Source organism: Ochotona curzoniae, unplaced genomic scaffold, assembly GCF_017591425.1.
Source record: "Ochotona curzoniae isolate NIBS_2020 unplaced genomic scaffold, NIBS_Ocur_1.0 contig_3190, whole genome shotgun sequence".
Lineage (NCBI taxonomy): Eukaryota > Metazoa > Chordata > Mammalia > Lagomorpha > Ochotonidae > Ochotona > Ochotona curzoniae.
The window spans coordinates 23,737,414-23,760,560 of NW_024465751.1; the positions used below are offsets into that span (position 1 = coordinate 23,737,414).

Genomic DNA, 23,147 nt, shown 5'->3' on the forward strand with positions numbered 1-23,147 from the left:
TTCTGGTTTCTACTTGGACAACTATGAGGTAATCATTCATCAAGGTGATAAGGAACATTGGAGGAGCAGACTGAAGGTGGATAAAAGGAGCTCAGTCTTGCACATAATGAGTTTTGAGGCACTGAAGTAATGGTAGGCAAAACCATATCATAGCAGTTAAAGCCCCATCTTTAGGATAGAAATAATAATAGCTGCTCCTTCATAGAGTAGTTTTGAAGATTAAATGTACTGAGGCATAGAAATTGCTTAGGCCATCGTCTGACATAGTATATCATGTTAGCTTCTGTTAGTTATTTAAGATTATGGGTTCTGAGCTAGATGACAGTGCCCTTTAAAACTAATGTGGAGTTGAGCAAAAATACTTCTTTAGAAAGTTTCAGCTTTTCTGCATATAAAATGTGAAAATTTTGTAGGGATACTCTAAAAATTAGTAAATATGAGAAATATCTACTACAGTGACTGACGTAACATAAATATTCATTGGATTCTGAGAGTCAAAAAGTTACACTTCTAAAAGGGTGTACAGCATGGGGGTAGATATTTGAGAGACCTTCATTTGGTGGAGCTGAGTCACTATATGAATTGATAACAGTTTCTAGAAAGACAAGGGGTATTGTGCCTGAAGATTCCTCAATAGTTGGCAAGGGATATAACTTACTAGAAGTATTGGTTGGCTGGGTTGTTTGGAGACTTGAAGAGAGTAAGCAAAGGCTGATACAGTCTTCAAAGGAATTGGAGATAGAGTTGAATAAAGCTTTATTAAGAGATTATACAGCAGTACTAAGCATCCAGATGAATCAAAACCATAACACTGTTCCTTAGAGACACATGATTGTCTTCAGCTATTGTACATCCCCTCATATGAAAAGTCATGATACAAAATGGCGCAAGTGGTTAAGGTCCTCGCCTTGCACGCCCGAGGTCCCATATGGGCGCCGGTTCTAATCCCAGCAGCCCTGCTTCCCTTCCAGCTCCCTGCCTGTGGCCCAGGAAAGCAGTCGAGGACGGCCCAAAGCTTTGGGAACCTGCACCCACGTGGGAGACCCGGAAGAGGCTCCTGGCTTCGGATTGGCATAGCATCGGCCGTTGTGCTCACTTGGGGAGTGAATCATTGGACGGAAGATCTTCCTCTCTGGCTCTCCTCTCTGTATATCCGCCTTTCCAATAAAAAATAATAAAAATAAATCTTTAAAAAAAAACAAAATCAACAATAGGAAGAAAAATAGAAATTTACAATGCCATGAAGTTAAATGATATGTTATTAGATATGAGTCTGTATTACACAATTACTGTACATTCTCTTAAATGAAAAGTCATGATACAAAATCAACAATAGGAAGAAAAATAGAAATTTACAACATCATGAAGTTAAATGACATGTTACTAGATATGACAGTCTCCATTACACAGCTACTATACATCCCCTAAAATGAAGAGCCACAAAACAAACTCAACACAGGGAGAAAAAAGAAATTAACAACACCAAGGAGTTAAACATGCTATTAAATGACTAACGTATAGCTGAAGAAATGAAAATCAAGAACCTCCTTGAAGAAAATGATGCCACTGCATGATCTACGAGTCATTGAATGATTTAATCAGAAGAAAGTGTTTTGAAGAGATGAAACCAACAGAAAACAACAAAACCCATACAATATAGTTTCCGCTGATCTGTGTTGAAGTGTGTCTCCTACAGACAATAAACATGGATTTTGTTTTATAATCCAGTCTACTAATCTATGATGTTTGATTGAGCTTAAGCAATTTACATTCAGAGTTAAATATACATAGGTGGTACTTTGGTCCTGTAATTTTAGGAATGGGTTGTTCATTAGTTTAGTCTTCTGTTGTCATTTTACTGGGATGTTCTTCCCATTTGCTTTTGGTTTTCATGGGTGCTATTCCTCTTCTCTGTCAAGAGAACATTTTGAAGTAGGGCAGGTTTGGAAGAGGCAAATTCTTTTAGCTTTTAGCTTTTCTTTACTGTGGAAGAATTTTATTTCATTTTCAAAGACAAAAGAAAGCTTTGCTGGATATGTTATCCTAGGCCGACAATTTTTTTCTTTCAGAATCTGGAATATGTCACTCCATTCTCTTCTTGCCTGTAGAGTTTCCTGTGAGAGATCTCCTGTGAGCTTAATTGGCATTCCTTTATATGTCAATTGATTTTTTTCACTTGCACATTTAGGGATCTTTTCCTTATGTTCAGTTGAAGAGAGCTTGATGATCATATGTCTTGGTGAAGATCGCTTTTGATCAAGCCTGTTGGGAATTCTGTGCCCCTCCTGGACCTTGTTTCCCAATTCTTTCTCCAGATTAGGGAAATTTTCCTTGATTATTTCATTAAATACATTTGCAAACTCAGCTTCTCTTTCTGCACCTTCTGGGACTCCCATAACTTATATTTGGCCTCTTAATACTGTCTTTCAATTTTTTTTTTAAAGATTTATTTTTATTATTTTTTCATTGGAAAGGCGTATATACAGAGAGGAGAGACAGAGAGGAAGATCTTCCATCCAATGATTCACTCCCCAAGTGAGCGCAACGGCCGATGCTATGCCAATCCGAAGACAGGAGACTCTTCCGGGTCTCCCACGCGGGTGCAGGGTCCCAAAGCTTTGGGCCGTCCTCGACTGCTTTCCTGGGCCACAAGCAGGGAGGTGAATGAGAAGTGGGGCTGCTGGGATTAGAACGGACGCCCATATGGGATCCCGGGCGTGCAAGGCGAGGACCTTAACCACTGTGCCATCGCGCCGGGCCCATCCCAATCATTTTAAATGAAATAGATGGAAAGTAATTCAGGAGATACATATGGGAAAACAAGTTTGCATTTTTTTTTAAATGATGCACGTTCATGTACATTTCAGGAACAAATCCTATGGCATTATGTCTCAGGAACACACAATTCTTTCCTGTACATCAATCAGGATAGCATCAAGCTCCTCTGAGTCTTGCTTCCTTTTGTCTGGAAGCTTTTTCTTTATTTTTTTAAACTCTGTTTTTCCCTGATTTTCCAATACTTATCTTCTTCTCTTATTTGGTTCTGTGGTTTCCACATTTCTGTTAGAACAAAGACATTAGATATGGACCTTTAACCACTTGCGCCACCGCGCCAGGCCCTGTCTTTCAATTTTTGAAAACTTTTTTGGCCTGATCCAGCTCTGCTTCCAGCTTTTTGTTTGCTTCCCGGTGATGACAGGAAATATCTTCCAATTCTGAGATTCTTTCTTCTGCTTGCTTCATTCTATTTTGGAGACTCTCCACTGTACTTGTAATTTGCTCTACTGTGTTCTTAATTTCTGATACACCAGCCTTGATTTGCTTTACTGCTTCCTTAAATTCTTTGAACTCTTGCATTAACTTCTCATTTTTTATCAGAATCTTTAAAATAAGTCTTATGGATTCTGTGTCCTTCATTTTCTCAATGTCTTCCTCAGTTAACTCTGAGGTTGGCATAGGGTTTTTATCCTTTGCAGGGGAGTTTTCAGTAATATTCATTGTGCTTTTGTCTCTTCTTTTGCCCTTGATCGTTGTACTTCTGGTTAACAGAGTATTCTTCTTGGGGCAGGTTTCTAAGCTGTGTCACCTACAGGTCTACAGTGCGATTTTACTTATTGCAGTTGGTACACAACTTTTTGCTTGCGGCCACTTGTGCCACAACCTGCAGCGAGTTCCAGGTCTGGGTTCTTATGTCAGATTTCCACCGTGGTCTCCACAGCCCTAGCTTTTGGCTCACCACTCTCCACCTCCTGTGATACCGTGCTGAGGCTGCACCGTTGTCTGTGCAACGTTTCTCCCACTTCCAGTTGGAGCAGGTGCCAGGATTAGAGAGACACCAGGTGTCCTATGTAGCTAGGTTGTTGGTGGTGCTGATCTTGTCGGAACCTGTTAGCTGTTAGGTCTGGGTGCCACACGGACCTATTTTGACCGGTACAATGCCACAGTCAGTATTATTCTCCTACGGACCTCAGTGAGTTCTCACTCAGCACATGGGCAGTTCACTGTTGTCCTCTGCAGTCCTAAAGCTACTATTGCCACAGTGCGCAAAATGGTGCCTGCCTACCACTACTATAGTTCTTGATGTGCTGGCTGTCAGATCTTAGGGCTACCCAGACCTGTCTTGGGTGGAACCCGTAGAATGCCACGTCATTGCAGTTTCACCGAGTCAGAAATGAGCTCACTCCCAGCTCAGAGCACACTCCGTCCTTTCCCTATCCCTTTCCTCCTTATGTAAAATGGTGCCCAGTTTAACTCTAGGGGGCTAACTGGGCTATGAAATCCACCCTGTTCTTGCACTGCCCATCTAAGATCTGCTGCTCTGTCCCTGCTCCTGGTCAAATCAAATAGAGCAGCCGGATGGACAGTTCTTTGTCTGGGCTCACCTCCCAAGTTCCCAGTGAAAGTCCCTTCCCACCTGGTTGCTGGCGGAGTTCCGGCTGCTGGTGGAGTTCAGATCGCCATGCTGGAGTATCAGTCACTGCCACACCACACTGCTGTGTCCTCTGCTTTTCTATGTCTGTCAATCTTCAGGTACCCGTGTGCTGTTCTGTCCTTTCCTATTTTCTGAAACATGTCCTCTGTGCTTCATCCTGATTAAGTGATTCTCTGTTTAATCTTGTCCTTACCCTATTCTGCCATCTTGATTCTCTCTGTATGTAAATTATTCCTAAACAAAGATGTTTTCTCAAAAGTTAGCTTCCTGTTTCTTCTGCCTATCAGTTTTATTAACTATTAATAAAATCTGGTAACAAAGGTTTTTATCACTAAGATTTTCTACTTTCCTTTCCCAGTGCTAATCAGTTTCCACAGTGTGAAAGGTTTTGACCTGTCATGCCTTTCTGCTGCACTGAGCCGACTAGGTGCGTTTCATCATATCAGATTCAGTGCTTTCCAGATCATCTCGAGTAAAGCAGATCATCAGCCTCTCTCCAGAAATGATGTAATGTAATCAACAAGCGAATTGTGACCAAAGCACTAACAAAAGGAAAATAAATTGGTCTCCCTCTAAATTAGTTAATAAATGTGTGTGTGTGAGTATGTGTGTGTATATATTATTTCAAAGAATAGCGTCAAGAAAAAGTTACACTATAAAATGGGATTAAGTACATACAAATCACATCCTGTCATAATCCACAATGTGTAAAGAACTGACAGTTCAAAAGCAACAAAAAGACACTCCAATTAATAAAAAATGAGCAAGTTAGAATGGTTAGCTTGCTTAGCAAATGTCCTGTAAACACGTGAAAAGAATCTCAGCATCACTTTTATTAGGCAAATACAAGTCAAGACTATAGTGGGATGCCAATTTGTATTGCTATAGGGTGGCTAAAATAAAAAAGTAGACAATAACAAAAGTTGTTAAGGGTGTGGTGAAATTGAATCCTCACTGCTGGTGGGTCCTATAAAACAGTACAGCTATGTGGAAATAAGATTGGTATTTCTTCAGAAAGGTGAATTTATGACACCACCTACGAGTTCCATTCTGTGTGTTTATTCTTAAGTGAAAATATGTTTCCATGCAGAAACATAGACACATGTTTATAGCAACATTATTCACAAGATGTGGACATTATTCGAATGTCTTACAACTGAGGGCAAATTTTCCTTTTTTATTGTGATGAAAATGTTTAGTTGGGATATTTATATAACTTCTTGAGTACACTAAAAGGTTCAGACTGTATAAAGGTTTATTTTTTTTATTTTTATTGGAAAGTCAGATATACACAGAGGAGAAGAGACAGAGAGGAAGATCATCCGTCCATTGATTCACTCCCCAAGTGTCCCCAATGGCCAAGCTGAGCCAATCTGAAAGCAGGAACCTGGAGCTGTGTCCAGGTCTCACACAGGTACAGAGTCCTAAAGCTTTGGGACATCTCGACTGTTTTCCCAGGCCACAGGCAGGGAGCTGGATGGGAGTAGGGACTGACAGGATTAGAACTAGCACCCATATGGGATCCCGGCACATGCAAGACGGGGACTTTAGCCACTAGGCTATTGCGCTGGGCCTTCAGACTGTGTATTTTTAAATTCTGAGATTTATCATGTATGAAATATATATCAATTAATGAAAGGAAAATTGATTTATAATATAATTTCTGTAGCTTATTTATATGTGAGATTTTGCCCTCTAACCTTCCTTCCCCCAATCATTCATTCTGCATATACTCTCCAAAAGCTTGTAAAGAGCCAAGACCAAACTAGGAGTCAGGAGTGCAGTCAAAGTGTCCCTTGAGCCATCCATCCATACTGCCTCCTGGGATCTGCGTTGGCAGAACACTGAAGTCAGGAAGGAGCTGGAGCTAGCGTTCAAACCCTGGACGCTCCGAAGTGAGGCACAGACATCCTAACCACTGGGAAAAATGCTAGAGCCAACATTCAAATCCCAGGCACTCCCAAGTGAGGCTCAGGAATCATAAGCACCACTCCCAATGCCTGCTTTTCTTCTATTCCAGAATTTGTAACGTCTTCAAGCCTGCTTATTTATTCTGTGAACCACAGGAATCATGTGAATGAAACATTGAGCTCAGATAGTCTTAAAAATGCCTTTTCTAGTTTATGTCATGAGATCTCTCAGTGGTCCAAGCTAATTTTAGAATAAAAAAATTTACATATGCATAAACACTAGCAGGATTCATAAAAATTTTCTCATATTCTTTAAGGAATATGATTTATCCTTTGAATGCTAAGAGCTTGTGTTACTGATTTAGTGTTTGTCACCATATTCTTACTTCCAACACAGTTCAGACATAGAATCTTGCTAATGCAGTGCTACATGACATGTAAATATATAGAAGTATTGAACTTCCAGATGTTTGTTGAGGATATGGTTTAAAAATTAGAATGTGTCTTTCTATTAAAAGTAATGATTTCTATTAAGTCACAGTTAGATTCAGGCCAGTTCATATGGCTCCTCAATGGATAGCTGCAATTCAGAAGCAATAGAAATACTACTGTGCCAATAATCAAATAAGTCAGGAAAGCATAGTCTTATTTTCCAGGGATTTCTTGGCTCCTTTGGCTTGGAATAACTTATAGGTTTTTATTAGATATTAGTGCTTTTCCCCAGGAAGGTGTACTGAATTCTTCATAGGTTTTCAGAGGGGTCACAAACATCCTGGTACAGCCAGACCTGGGAAAGGCATGTTTGAACTGCCTCAATAACATACCATGTGCTGGGTGACTTGGTAACAGTTTATTTTCTGTCTAATCCGAAGGCATGGAGTCCAAGACTTAGGTATCTCTTCCAGCCTGTAGTGTCCCCCTCACTTAAGTTCTTCACGTGACAACTTCTACAATTGTAGGGAGAGATCTCTCTGTTGTCTCCTCCTCTTATGAGGACATCAGTCTTAGATTAGTGACTGCTGTGCTCCCCTCCAAGAATTTCACTTCATCTTTCATAACAGAGATCCAAGAGACCCAGTACTCAGTGCTAGTTTTGAGAAATGAGAAAATGACCTGATGTGTAACTGAGGCAAAATGATCACTGCTGCATCAAGCTTGCCTTTCTAGTGGAGTTTTTCAGAATGGAATTTGCTGAGTACATTTCCATAGTATGACTTAAAGTGTCTCTCTGTCTTTCCTGTAAATTGATGATTGGAGTCAGAATTAACACTGTTCAATAGTGCCACTAACTGTATAAGCTATTCTAAGTTTAGAGAGTTAGAACATAAAATTGTTGCAAAGGTATACTAGCCTCTTTAACTGATCAAGAGCCATAGTAATGGCTACTCTAACGGACAGTGTCATTATAGAATGTTGCTGTCATTCTAGAAAATTGTTCTGGACCGTGCTACTTTATGTAAAGGCTTGATCAGATTTCATTTTCCTTCTCTGGGTGTGCTCTTCCATTAGCAGCCACATGATTCATTCATAGTTGGCCTCTCTGTCTCTCTCTTCTGATGTCAGTTGTTGTTGGCCTATGCTTTCAGTTCACAAAATGATGCAAACTGCTGACCATTTGGATTTCTAGAGTTCTTTCAGGCTAGCATGATCTACCGAAGGGTTGTGGCTGAGTTAAAATTTGATTGGACCCTGATGTTTCTTGGAAAATTTGATAAATGAAGATACAGGGTATAAAGGGTTTATTATTATTGTCATTATTTTATAGAGAGGATAGAAGAACAATGTTGTAATAAAGGAGAAGATGAAATTCAAGTGGAAAAGAAGCAGAATGATACAGAATGAATTATTTTGTTTGTCTATTTTGTTCTATAGGTTTCTGGAATTCCCTCTTTTTATATTTCCTTTTCCATTACAAAGGTGTGCAGTTGTTAGGTCAAGCAAGTATGTGTTCATCTTGAAAACAGTCTCTTTTTTTCTAAAGTAATTGCACTGTTTTATAGTCACTCTATCAGTGTTGGAATGTTCCAGTTGAACAGAGTATCCTGTGAGAGGTTAGCTGTGAGTCTGATTGGGTTCTTCTATATGTCGGTTGATTTTTTTCACATGCACATTTAAAGATCTTTTCCTTTTGTTCAACTGAAGAGAGCTTGATTATCATGTGTTGTGGTGAAGATTGCTTTTGGTCAACCCTGTTGGGAGTTCTGTGCCCCTCCTGGATCTTGTTTCCCAGTTCTTTCTCCAGATTAGGGAAGTTTTGGTTCATTATTGCATTAAAGACATTTTTAAACCCAGCTTCTCTTACTGCACCTTCTGGGACTCCCACAACTCCTATATTTGGCCTCTTAATAGTGTCCCTTAATTCTTTGAATATTTTTCTTACGTTCCTCTTTTAGCTTTTTGATTCTTTCACCACTTTGGCAAGAAATATCTTCCAAATCTGAGATTCTTTCTTCTTCCTGCTTCCTTACTCTTATTGAAACTTTCCACTGAATTTTTAATTTGCTCCATTGTATCCCTCATTTCTAGTAATTCTGGTTGATTTTGTTTCAGTGTTGCTATTTCCAGTGTGACCTATCGCTTAAATTCCTGCAAGTGCTTCTTGTTGATAAGAAGCTTCATAACAAGTTTTGTAAGCTTTTTATCCCCTGTTTCCTCGATGTCTTCCTCAGTTAATCATGAGGTTGGCAAAGGCTTTTGGAAGATCTTTCTGTCTTTCCTCACTGTAAACCTGCCTTTCCCATAAAAATATATAAATCTTTAAAATAAAATGAAATGCAAATTCCCATTCAGTAATCAGAAGTGTGACACTGAGACTCTGCATTTCTCATAAGCTCTCAGGGATGCTGTTCCTGCTGACTTACTCAAGAGTATCATGAATTAAGCCATTTATACTGACTTTTGGCAAGTTTTATTAGATGTTTTGTTGAATCCATTTCTTTGTTTCTGCTTCCTATTTGGTAAGTCGTAATATGATAATGAAATGTATAACATCTCTCTAGTTGTTCAAATAAATAACATTTAACGTTACTGTGAAAAAGAAATTATGCCATATCTAATATTAATACACAATGCTTATTCTATGGGAGCTGGTTTATTTTTATACTTGTTGTGTCATACACACCTGTTTCACCATTTCTGCTGTTATTCTTGAAGGAAACCTAACATTTGATATTGAACGATATAATTATAATGGAACTAAAAGTGTTCTGTGATTATTTTATTGTTTAGTAATAATATATCTTGTACCATTGTAAAAATCATTATTTCTTCAGTGCTGTGTATCAGATGGAGCTGGTTGCATTTTACCTGTCCTGACATCCTTCATTTACTCACCTGCCAGCTCTTGGCGTACTGGCTCTGTGCATCCATGGTGAACCAACGAGCACAAATGTTGTTCTCCCACGTAGTACAGTGAGGGATGCTGTATAGTAATCCAGCAGTCATACAAGTGTCATCGTTGTCAAAGAAAAGTTAGTTAAAATACTTACTGTTTTTCTTTCTCAACCATAAAAAAGAATTCTGCTTTTGCGTTTTAAGCCAGCTTCATACCTCATCTCATCCCACTCCAAGGAGAATTTTACATCTGCTGGGGTCCTGAGCAGTTAATGGTAGATGCAGCTAATGGGTTGAGCTATGTCAAACTTTAGAAGTAGTAGCAAACAGTTTGCGCAAGAAAGAACAAGTACAGGGAAGTCAATTATAACAAAATTTTAAAACTTGGTTTTAAAAATTCAGTACCTGGATGGACACTTCATATTAATTTGAAAGGAATATCTTCAGTTCTTTAAATATGAGTCTTTGAAAATCCTGGTTTTATTTTACTAGGTGATGTTTGTTGTAAGTTACTAGAATATATTTGGGTCCCCAACTCTGTGGAATGGGTTAGAGAAATTAGAATGTAATTCTGTTTCTGCTTTTAGAATTATTAGCTGTTGGTAAGAAGAAGTTGGAATATTTAGAGTCATTTTTTTTTAAAGTATTAAGATACGTGACCCTGCTGTTTTTTTTAAAAAAAAAAATGATTATCTCTATTCTAGTTATTCCTGCGTTCCCTCTTGATTATTAGTTGGTAGAAATTCTTTCTGATGTTAATCAGATCTATATGTTTAACCTTCATGTATTATACTGCATGTTATTTCTAAAGTGTTTTATTTTCTCTACTATTAGGTTTTGAGCTTAGTATTGTATTAAGATTGTTATAAGAAACCTAAATGTAATTTCTAAATATTAGAAACAGTTCTGTATAATTATTTTTCTTTTAAAATAATCTAAAAAGTTTCATAAATTTTATCTTAGAAATTATTTTATTCATTATGTTTAATTTTAGGAAGTGGTACTGTTGCAGAACATTCTGAAAATGTGCATATTTCAGGAGTGTCAACTGGTAAGTCATTTTTTGTAATGTTTAAATTTCATGCATGACTTATATGGTAAATATTGAAAGCCACCTGGTATCTTGTGGAGTGATATTTGGCCTTAAAAATTATTACTGCTTTCTGCAGCATGTAATAAGGAATGAAGTAACTGGAACATGGAGAAATCCTTATAAGATTAACTTGATTCTTGCATGCGCATGGATTGATTGTACTTTCCCAAGCAGACTGAATAATTATTTTTTTTCAGACAAATATTGAACCAAGAAAGAAGCTAGCTGAAGCTGAATTAGTATTTTTTCCCCATACAAAGTTGTGAAATGAAATTCATTAAATTTTATCAATTTTTTGAATGCTGTACCTAGGATTTAGAGTCTTGGAAATAAATCATTTAACTCGATTTTTAGAATATTGTTATCCATAAGTGTATTATACTTGAATGTACAATTAATTTGCTATTAAAGACAATCCAATGACATACTTGTTTCCATGAAATTCAGAAATTTGTTGAGGCAAATGCATTTTCCACTTGTTTAGGCTTTTGCAACCTAGTGATTTCTTAAAGACCCATAGCTATAAAATGTTTATACTTAGTTGGCTTCTGCAGTTTTGTTGCCATTTTTGCTGTATTACAGTTCCTGAAATAGGGTTTCTTACTTTTCACTAAACATTCCCTATATTCTTGACAGATTTTTGTGGTTAAAAATAATTTCAGTTAATATATTTATCAGTTATTAATTTGTGTTATCTTGAAATTCATTAGTTTTCTCTCATGAAGTAAAAGTGAAGTTGGCTCTTTAGTGCTTGCCCTTGTTCTTAAAGGATAGACTGAAAAAGTACTCTAGAAATTAGTGTTCACTCATCAGGTACATCTCCAGCCTGATTTCCTTAAAATGAAAAGTGTTGCCTCTGTAGGCCGTGTGCGTTCTTTCCATGATTTGTTTCACTTGTTATATATGCTTTCAAGTGTTATATAATTATATACATCAAAAAATTATTATTTCTTTAAGTTGTAATTGCAAAAGCATCTTAAGTTATAAAACTAAATCATTATTGTATGATTCTTATTAGCTTTTAAAAATTATTGAGGACTGCGTTAGCTCAGGCCAGATAACCTAAAAATCTTAGTTTTCTCTTAGTTCTGGAGGTCTGAGGTCCAAGATCAAGGTATGAGCAAGATTGTTGGGTTCATTGTGCATCTTCCTGGCTATAGATGGACAGTTCTTACTGTGTTCTTACATTGTCTTCTGTCAGTGCTTAAAGCGAGAGAAGAAGTCTCTGGTGTCTTTGATTCTTCTTTGAAAAAATTATTATTTGTGTGAGAGAGAGAGAACACATACAGGATCCCATCTTGCTTCACTCCCCAAATGGCGGCAATAGCTAGGCCTGGGCCGGGCCACAGCTAAGAACCAGGAACTCAACTCAGGTCCCCTTCATGGGTGGTAGAAATCCAAAGGCTTGGAGCTGGTGCAATGGCTCAGTTGACAAATCCTCCACCTGGAAGTGCTGGCATTGCATATGGGTGTCAGTTTGTATCCCGGATAAACCACTTCCCATCCAGCTTCCTGCTTGTGGCCTGGTAAGGCAGTGGAAGATGACCCAAAGCTTTGGGATCCTATATGACATGGGAAACATAGAAGAAGCTCCTAGCTTCTGGCTTTGGATCGGCTCAGCTCTGACCATTTTGGCCATCTGGGGAGTCAGCCATCAGATGGAAGATATTTCTGTCTCTCCTTCTGTCTGTAAATCTGCTTTTCCAATAAAAATAATTAAATATATTTTTAAAAATTTTTAAAAGTAAAGAAATCCAGGGAGCAGCATCTTGCTGTTTCTCAGGTTATGCGTTAGCAGGGAGCTGTATGTGGGAGTAGTGCAGGATTTGAACCCAGGCATTTAGATATGGTGTATGGACATCCCAGTTAGTGTCTCAGCTGCAAAGCTGACATGCCACCCCTTTTCCTTATTTAAGGACACTAATCCTCTTACTAGAGGGATCCCCACCCCTTCCACTCTTATTTAATCTAGTTTCTTCTCTCTACAAATATACTCACATTGGGGCTAAGATATTCTTATGAATTTTGAAAGAGACCATAACAAGGGTTTTAAATAATTTTTATTCACATAGACTATAGATACCATTATTTATTTTATTAAAAACTGAAACAAATTTCATTTAAAACGTGTTAATTTGGAGAGCAGACTTTTGGTCCGGTGGTTAATGTTTCGCTTGAATTGCTCACTCTGTTACTAGTTGCAGTGCCTGGTTCAAGTTGCAGCACTTCTGCTGCTGCTTCCAGCTTTGCAAAGTGTGAATCCTCTGGGGCAGCAGGTCATGCTTGGGTCTCTTTCTCTTGTGTCGGAGATCCAGATTGAGTTCCAGCATGTTGGCTTTGGCCTGGCTGTTACAGGATTTCAGAGAGTGAACTAGCAATGGGAAAATCTCTTGTCTCACCCTGTCTCCCTGACTTGCAAATAAAAATGAAATCCCCTAATTGATCATGTTGATCAAATTAAAAATGACATTGAATGAGGCCGGTGCTGTGGTGCAATAGGAAAGCCACCTCCTACTGTATTAGTGTACCATATAGGTAAGCTGTTTGAAGTCTGAGTTGCTTCACTTCCTATCTAGCTCTCTGCCAATATGCCTGGGAAAGTAGCAAATGATGGCCCAAGTGCTTGGGCCCTTGCACCCACATGGGAGAACCAGAAGAAGCTCCTGGCCCCGGACCATCCCAGCTCTGGCCATTACGGCTCTCTGGGGCGTGTCCCAGAGGGTGTAAGATCTCTCTCTTCTCCCTCTGTAGCTCTGCCTTTCATATACAAACAAACAAATCCTTTTTATAAAAGTAGCAAACCCGTTGCATGTTTACAATAACACTTTTATAAAATGAAAACCACTAATAATATCTCTATAATTTTTAAAGCCTTTTAAATTAAAAAAAAATCTTTTTAATGTTGTTTACATAGTTGAGAGGCATGCATGCCTGTGTGGGCTTCCAGTTAGGTGGGGAGGCTTAGGTAAGGAGGAAGGCGGGTGGGAATGTTTCAGTTATTTTCTCATGTGTCTACATGGCAGAGGGGAGGAAAGGGAGATGGCTACTCCTTGCTGTCGAACTGCGTCAGCATCTGCGGATGGGGATAGTCATTTGATGCTGCCTTAGAGACCCTGATGTGGGGAAGTGTTTCAGGGAAGTTACTTGAGTGATGTTGATAGTATTAAGAAGTTGTCAATTTTATAATTCCATGGTTAAGATAATCTTTGCAAGGTATATTGGTTGACAAAGTCCACCTTAATGCATCCACACATCCAGATCCCTTGCTGCAAAGATAGGCCAGGAGAATTGTCCAACCTGTTCTGCTTTCCATTCTCTGACAAAGCACTTGACATCCCCTGTTGGCCTAAATGGTCTGGCCATCATGTTTCCCATGTGCGTCTGGGCATGCTGTCCACTATAACTGAGGCCCAATTCTGATACATGCACTCCAAGGTCAGAGCACGTATAATGTGTTTTCCCCTGTGGTCGGGATCTGAGTCCAGTGCTCTGTCTGGGGAGTCCCCAAAGAAACCTCAAGTAACCTCAAACTTGACTCTTCTGTGTACTAGCCAGTGCAGTGCAGGTTCAGATTTATTCTTTCCCCTGCACCAGCCAACACACATATCGGTGGATGCTACTGCATGGGCAGTTCTGCCTTAGCCCTATATCACAGGAACTGATGGGTGCTGCAGCCCAACCAAGCCAGCCCACCACAGATCCGATCTTAGGCATACCAGAAGGTACCGTGGCCTGGTTGGGGATAACCCCAACCACCCTCTAGGCCTGCCTCAGCCCTGATTTTTTGCACATGCCAGCCTCTGTTATGGCCTAGTCCAGCCAAACCCACATCATATCTGGCTCTTATGCACACCTATGGGTGCTGCAGCTTAGCTCAGCATGCCCACCCCCAAAACCTGGCCCTCACATACACTGACAGGTGTCACCACCTTGTTCAGCATTACAAGCAGTTGCTTGACTGCTGTACCACAGTGCTGGCCCCAAGATCTTTTCTTTGGGTTTCTTGACCCAATATTACATAATATTTTTTATCTATGTTTCAAATGAAGAAAACAAAGAAAGCCTACTATATTTTAGATAATAAAAATGAATCTGTTAGGGCTTTTAGGATTTTAAATTATGGAATACAACTTAGTGTGAACTCAAGAAACTGCATTTTGGATAAAGAAAAAGTATTGTACACAAGACAGTATATTTTTAAAACACATGTACTAGTATATGATATTAGTTTTAAAATTTGCCATTTTTAATTTTATGTTACATTATTGCAATAAATTATGAATAATCTAAGCATTAGAATGGTACACACAGATGTCACATTTGTGAACAGAACAAATTATGTTGTGACACAGTGTGTGATGCTCCCGGATGGTAGAAGTGAAACTCATGTGGGTGTGGACCAGACCTAGTGAAGTTGTGAAAAGAAGTGCATTCAAACATTTAACATTTTCTTTTCCGTTATGTAACTCTGAAAATAATTATTCAAAGTGAGACAGCATCTTAGCTATTTTTAATTTTGCCAAGATACTGTTTTGAACTGGATATACTGTGCACTTAATAGGTAAGGAAACTGGACCTAGGAAATTAGTTGACCAATAGCCCAGCATAATTAAGGGAGAGATTTGATCTTAAGCATTAATAGTGTAGAATTCAGGACAAAGTAGGTAATGATTCTTCTTTACCTCCCACTTAAACATAGTCTGATTCTGTTATTTCTGGGCACCTCCTTGAGAAGGGACAAATGAATGGGGCCCTTGTTGAAGACGTGGGTGTACTAAAACTGATGTCAGAGGTGATCATGAGCTACAGGGCCAGTTTGTTCATTTCTGGTTTAGCTCATCTATACTTCTTAGAAAAGACACCGTAAGCTTCAGAAATTACTATTCTTTTCTATTCGATAATAAAAGTAGTGGCTTTCTTTTTGGCATGTTAGTTTTCTGGAGGAAAAGATAGGTATTATACCAATAGTTTTTATGTGCTTTTGGGTCAGGAAGGGGAAACTTTTATGAGCTTAATGAAAAGGTAAATATTTATACTGCTGTTACCCTGTTTTTCCATTTTTCCTTCTCTGCACCAAATTTGTGGCTTTTTTGTTGTTATTCTGCCATGTAACTCCTGAGTATTAATTTGGTTTTTTATTGTGGAAATTAGTGATTTTTGTGAAACCAAAGATTTACTTGCTCCAACTATAGCTAATGGCTGATTAAAATATTTTGTTTCTCAACAATTGTCACTTAGGATAACAGCAATAAATGTATTGCTTCATTCATTCTTAAACATTTATACTAATGCACTCATACTCATGAATTACAAATAGATTTCCTATTTGCTATAATGATTGGTCTTTTTTTGCCTGCATTAATTCTTTTAAGTTACAATTAAAAGATTTCCCATCTTAGACTAGCAAATATTGTTGTTCAAGTATTAGTAATTTTTTATATTAAAATAACAGCTCCTAAAGAAAAAAGCTTGAGGACCCGGGGCAGTAGCCTAGCAACTAAAGTCTTTACCTGGTATGTGCTGGGATCCCATATGGACACCGGGTCTTGCCTGGCAGCCCCGCTTCCTATCCAGCTCCCTGTCTGTGGCCTGGGAAAGCGGTTGAGGACGACCCAAAACCTGGGGACCCTGCACCTGTGTGGTAGACCCAGAAGAAACTCCTGGCTCCTGCCTTCAGGTTGGGTCAGCTTTGACTGTTGTAGCCACTTGGGGAGTGAATCAGTGCATGGAAGATCCTCCTCTGTCTCTCCTCTTTGTATATCTGACTTTCCAATTTAAAAAAAAAACTGAATCTTTAAAAACAAACAAACAAACAAAAAAGCTTGAAATTCAGAGGATCCCTGTGTGTTCCCTACCCTATGATCAGTGTGTTGTCTCTTCAGCTAAATTGTAGATAGAAAAGTCATTTTAGGAATCTGGACAGTTGGGTCAAAAAAAAAAATGTCAAAAAGCAAGGGATGAGCAAAAAGCCTAGGTTACGTGGTAAAGAGCAGAGTAAGAGGAAGATATTCAAATTGAAATCTTCCCTTCCTAGGTATGGACTAGTGTTTTCTGTTCAGAAGGCAGTGCTTCTTAATGTTGTACATGACATCCAGACAGAATCTTTCCAAAGGCAAGGTGTAGCAAGGTTACAAATTCCTACAGATAACACAGATTAGAATAGACCAGGAGTAAAGTGAGAGAATTTGTAAATATGTAAGTTGGAAAATTCATTCCCAACACAAATGTATTAGTGTTCAAAAACTGTTCAATCTATTCTCTTAACATATTTTTGGAACTTGCGTGCCCCATTTGTGCCTGACCTTTGGCTACAAAGACATGTTGGATCCTGTTGGTTAATTTATAAGCATGTGTGCTTGAGCCATCAGGGACCCATCTTTCCTTTGAGAACTGGACCAGGACACTGGTTTTGAGGAGTGGTAGCAGTAAGTGTGGGAAATGACAAAGTTGTTTTGAAGCCCAGAGTTAAGCTATAACCAAAAGGGAAACAGGTGGAGTTCCAGGAATTCACTTCCGAGCAGAAAACAGGTGGGCATCGTGGGTCAGACTCGGTGTCTGGAGAGCAGTTTAGGGCATCCTAACCAGTGTGAAAGCCTAAAAATCAGCAGTCTGCCTTCTTGAGGACTAGAGTGTCAAGTTGAGCAATGATTTCCAACTCTGAAACAGAAAGTGCTTTGACCCTTGGTGTGGTGGAGGATAGTCTCCAATCTTTTAATTTTTCAAACTAATACTCTTCCAAGATTAAAGTGGACCAGTGGGTATTTTGTTGTTGCAGGGGCATGATATTTACCATGAGTGGTATATAATTTTCCCGTTAGCCGTCATAATTATTCTTACTCTCATTCTGCAGGGCTGTTCAACAGTCACTATTTACAAGATTTTTTTAAGCACATTTTTTTTCTCCATTGGAATCAAACTCTTCTTACTAATATGTTTATCTCCTGGGACTTTTTTTGTGCTTGTCAATCATAATAGAACTAACAGTATTTATAAGATATTCTATACTCTTGAAACTAAGATAGCCAAATGATATTGACCACCATTACTTACAAATAATATTCTTGACCTAGGAACAGGTGAAAATGCTTTTGTTCCACAGCAAAAACTTTATTAGCTGATCTTTTTGCTTAAACTGGTTTTTCTTCCCATGAGTTACAACACTATAAAACAGTTCTTCAAAATATTTAGATTATATCCCTTGCTCTCTTAGTTTAGTTCTACCTTGCTTTAACTGGTGTGTATAGGGCTGAATCACGAAATTCTAACTTGCTGTTACTGTGTATATATGCTTCTGTTTTATAAAAGAGATCCTTTGTTCATAGTGAAATGTGTATACTACCTCTTCTGTACTCACATAATGCAACTTTCTGGTGAGCCATTTTTCTGTTTTAGAAAAGGTAGCATTTTAATCTCCATTTAACAAGTGAAAAAGTGGAGGCTTAAATTTTATCGAGTAGATCACCATAAGCCGCTTCACGTCTTTCAAATAATGCAAAATGAGGTAAAGTAATATAAATATAACTGGAAAGAAGTGAAGTTACTGTTGGTGATAAGGTGCTGAGGCTGAAGTGTTAGATGCTCGAGAAGCAGTTTATAAGGCACTGAAATAATGAAAAAGAGTATTTAAGAAGCTATTTGCAAGAAGGTGGCAGACATAGAGAATAAAATCCCTTATAAAGTAGTAAAGCCACACTTTTTTTTAAAATCTACTTATTTTTGGTGGAAATTCAACTTTACAGAGAGACGGAGAAGCAGACCGTCCATTGGTTCACTCCCAAAGTGGCTGCAACAGCCAGAGCTAAGCCGATCCGAAGCCAGGAGCTTCTCTCATGCAGGTGCAGGATCTCAAGGCTTTGTCCCATCTTCGACTGCTTTCCCAGGCCACAGCAGGGAGCTGGATGGGAAGTGGAGCAGGTGGAAAATAAACTGGTGCCCATATAGGACCCCAGCATATGCAAGGCGAGGACTTTAGCCACTAGGCTCTGGCACCAAGCTTCAATTTTGACTTGCAAGTTCCTAGCTTTAGTCCCTGTGAAGTTTTTACTGACCATCCTTAAGGAACCTTGAAATTGCTTACCCCTTGCCTGTGATATTTCTAAAGAAAATTTCCTTTTTACTTAATTGCCTTTTCTGTCACCAAATGATTAAAGCCATGAAGATTCAGAATGTAGATAAAGAGCAGGATTTTGAAAACATAAGTTCTCAACATGTTGAATTTGAGGTTGGAACATCCAAAGGGCATTTGACTATGTGAAGTTTGTGGCTTACAGATGCTAAACCTAGGACATATAGATCACATTGAAATTGAGATTTTCCATCAGACAAGAAAAGAGTCAAAGACTTTAGGATGAATAATGAATACCAGGATATCAGAGGCTGGCTGACAATGAAGGATCCAATACCAAAGGGCCAAATGAGAGCAGGTGGAGTTGGAAAGAGCAAGAGAAATGATGTTAGCAAAGTCAATGTAGGAAAGTGTGGAGAAAAGAAAATTAGTATGAAATGCTCTGGGAAAACCAACTATCCCAAAGATTGAGCATCCTCTGGATTTTGCAATAATATCAGCAATGATCTGAAATATTGCCATGGTTTCTAAGGAGATAAGAATTAGAAGTTTTACTTCAGTAGATCAAAGAAGAATGCAAAGTAAGAAAATGAAAAATTTACCAATGGATTCAAAAGAACTACCAGAAATATAGTGGAAATCTATCACAGTGATGACGGAGTCGAAGAGCTACATGACTGAGAGCTAAATTCAGCCTTAGTGATAGTCAAAGAAACTTAACTTAGTAGTTAAGATGTAACTCAGTAGTTACATCATGGCACAGTCAGTAGGTAACAGATGCAACAAACAGCATCCAGTTCTCTGCTTCTATTCCTGCCACAATAGGTAGGCAGATTCTTAACCCAAAAGAACAGACATTTGAAGTGGTCCTTTGACATTGGAGTTTATTTTCTCAGATCTAGAAGGGAATAAGTTACAGTTCTGCTAGAGTATATCCCCTTGCATAACAGACACAAAATGCCAAATTGAAGAATGTTGCAAATGTGAGAAACTAGATGTATATATTTGTAACCATGTCAAGGGAAAATTTTATTATCCTATAGCATTGTTTGATTATATAAAATTGAAGTACAAAGTGCTTAGTCTTAAAATAGTATTCATGATTATGGTGCTGTCTCTTATCCTCATAAATGAGAGTAAAATTATCACAACATGTGTTTTTGAGGGTCATACCAAAAGCTGCTTTTTGTTGTAAGAGCACCACCTATGGGTTTCTTATATATTTGTACAATTTTTCTTAAAACCTAGTAAAACAAAAACCTAATAAAATTCTCTATTTTTCCCCTGCAGTTAGACTACTCATTTATGTAAAGGTCAGCAGTTTTCTTTGTCATAAATTACCTCCATCTAGGTTTTTGCTAAATTTAAATCAGCTTTAAAGTAATGCAGTACTTGCATGTTAATTGGTGTTACAAGTGTAAGTTAAAATTTTTGTAAGATATAACTTTGAATTTTCTTAGCATTTCGTTTATTTTCTGTTTCAGTGAACTTTTTTTCTTTTAAGATTTATTTTTATTGAAAAACAGATTTATAGACAGAAGACACAGAGAAAGCTCTTCCACCTGCAGATTCACTCTCGAAGTTGCTGCCACATTTGAATCTGAGCTAGGAGTTTCTTCTGGGTCTCCCAAATTGGTACAGGGATCCAAGGCTTTGGGTCATCCTCCACTGCTTTCCCAGGCCACAAGCAGGGAGCTGAGTGGAAGTGGAGCAGCCAAGGCACGAATTGGCACCTATATGGGATCCTGGCACATGCAAAGCAAGGATTAAGCCATGGATCCATCTTGCCAAGCTCTCTTTTTCTTTGTTTATTTCTTTCTTCCTTCTTTTCTTTTCTTTCCTTTGTTTTGTCTTTCTTTCTTTCTTTCTTTCTTTCTTTCTTTCTTTCTTTCTTTCTTTCTTTCTTTCTTTCTTTCTTTCACAAAATGTAGCATTAATTAATTTGAAAAGACAGAGAGAGATATTTTGATATTTGCTGCTGGTTCACTATGCAAATGATTGCATTATCTGGAGCTGGTCCAGCCTGAAGCCAGGAGACAGGAACTCCATCCAGGCCTCCCACCTGGAGGAATTCCAGGTGGCAGGAATTTAAGTACCCAAGCCATGAACTGCTGCTTCCCAGGCACATTAGCAGGGATCTGGATTGGAAGTGGTGTAGCCAGGATTGGAACCAGGTAGTCTTAAGGGGATGCCAGTGTGGCAAGTGGTGGTGTAATGTGCTGTACCACAATATTGACCTGAAAGTTAGAAGTGATTTTACTCAAAATTACATTATTCCCTTTAAGCCAGGTGAATGTTCTTTGGGGGAAAAAAATTATTTTCCTTGGAAAGGCAGATTTAGAGAGAGAAGAGAAAGATCTTCCATCTGCTGGTTCATTCCCCAAGCAACCACAATGACTGGAGCTGAGGCAATCCCGAGCCAGGAACTAGAAGGTTCCTCTGGGTCTCCCACATTAGTGCAGGATCCCAAGGCTTTGGGCCATTCTCGAGTGCTTTCCCAGGCCACAGCAGGGAGCTGGATGGGAAGTGGGGCAGCCAGGACATCAGCTGGCACCCACATGGGAACCTGGCATGTGTAAGGCAAGATTTAACCACTAAGCCATCATGCCTGGCCCAAGGCTGAAGTCTCTTAATGAAAATGAACAGTTATCCATATTGGGATGATTAAATAATGGTAGCTTAGTGGAATAAAGTGAAACTATAGCATTTTATTATTAATGAGCCCTTACAGTAGAATTATGCTTGGTGGGGGGAGGTTTGTTAACACCATATCATATTAGGCTAAGCCTCTGCCTACAGTGCCCTCATCCCATGTGTGTGCTGAGTTCAAATCCCAGTTGTTCCATTTGTTTCTGGGAAGGCAGTAGAAGATGTTCCAGGCCCTTAGGTCCCTGCACCCGTGTGGAAGCGCCGGAAGAATCTTCTTTCTCTTGGCTTTGGGTTGGCTTAGCCACTTGGGAAGTGAACCAGTGATGGAAGACCTTTCTTTATGTCTTTCTCTCTGTGGCTCTGCATTTCAAATGAAAATGTAAGACTTAAAAAAAAAAGATTTATGTTTGGATAAATTTAGTCTTTTTCTAAAGTACTGCTCATTAAAATCAAAAGGGTTTTGTGAAAGAAATTTACCCTTATTGGGATTTCATGAAGCAACATCCAGAGGGGAAGATAAACTGTAAATTCTGTGCATGCCTGAGCAGTGAGATGGGTATACAACCCTGTGTCGATGGTAATTGTAAATTTTGTGAAAACACAGGAATCATCTTGGTTTGTGAATTGTCCAAACGAGCCCTCTAGTAGTGCACTCTCATTCCGAGGTAGATTTTTTGTAGACATTCGTGTTTGTTCTTTACTAGTATAAGCTTCTAAAGCCTTGGTTGTGTGTTTCCTTCATAGGATGTTCTGTGCATAAATAAAGATTGAGTTTAAGTAGTATAACTTGCTTTATGTTGGTCTTTATGGATGGAGTTTAAGTTACATAATATTTCCTAGCTTTTTTATGCCATGGTACATTTTGGTATCTAAATTGAAAAGACTACTTGCTGTCTTTATCCAATCATCTACTAACTTCTTATAGTTATAATCCAACTGTGTCTATTTGAAATATCCTAAAAGCAACATGGTTCCCCTAAAAGATCTAAACATAGTAATTGAGTAAATTCTGACCTTTTAGACAGCTTATAATAAGGAACTAAATTCAGAAGAGGGGTTTTGACTAACAAAAAAATAGGTAAATATTGGATGGGTGGGTGGGTAGGTGGCTCCATGGATCAATATCCATGGCTAAATGAGTAATTCTGACTTGAACTATTAGGCATTGATTTAATTTGAAAACTTTCTTTTCTGCCTGAAACATTAACTTAGTTGTCTATAGTGAAAGAAATTAAAATACTCATTAGAGTAATAGAAGCATCTAAAGTTGATAATGCCACATCTTATTGTATACATTATTTGATGTCTGAAGTTTTTGTTTTATAAACATCAATTTACTTAATGCTGTGTTTTAAAGTGTAATAATTAGCTAAAATTGCTTTGGCTATCTTCCAGCTTGTGGAGAGACTCCAGAACAAATTCGAGCACCAAGTGGTATAATCACAAGCCCAGGCTGGCCTTCTGAATATCCTTCCAAAATCAACTGTAGCTGGTTCATAAGAGCAAACCCAGGGGAAATCATTACTATAAGGTAATTCTGATATTTTTCTGTATTACTATCAAATATCTTACTACAAAATAGATTCAGTTTTTCAATAATCATTACTTAGCATGCAGTCTTTTGAAAAGCCATTTCGGAGGATAAATAAATTATAAATATTGGTG

At 38.4% G+C, this 23,147-nt stretch overlaps 1 protein-coding gene across 3 annotated transcripts in view; it reads left to right on the forward strand.

Moving 5' to 3' along the window:
• Positions 1 to 23,147, forward strand: part of LRP12 (LDL receptor related protein 12) — a 54,392-nt gene that overhangs the window by 15,870 nt on the left and 15,375 nt on the right. Inside the window, exons 2-3 of one of the 3 annotated variants that reach the window (XM_040979431.1) lie at positions 10,674 to 10,726; positions 22,878 to 23,013. In XM_040979431.1, coding sequence (XP_040835365.1) covers positions 10,674 to 10,726; positions 22,878 to 23,013 — 189 coding nt within the window. Of the gene's footprint in view, positions 1 to 10,669; positions 10,727 to 22,877; positions 23,014 to 23,147 lie in introns of all 3 variants that reach the window. The other 2 variants (XM_040979430.1, XM_040979432.1) reach the window with 2 other exon arrangements.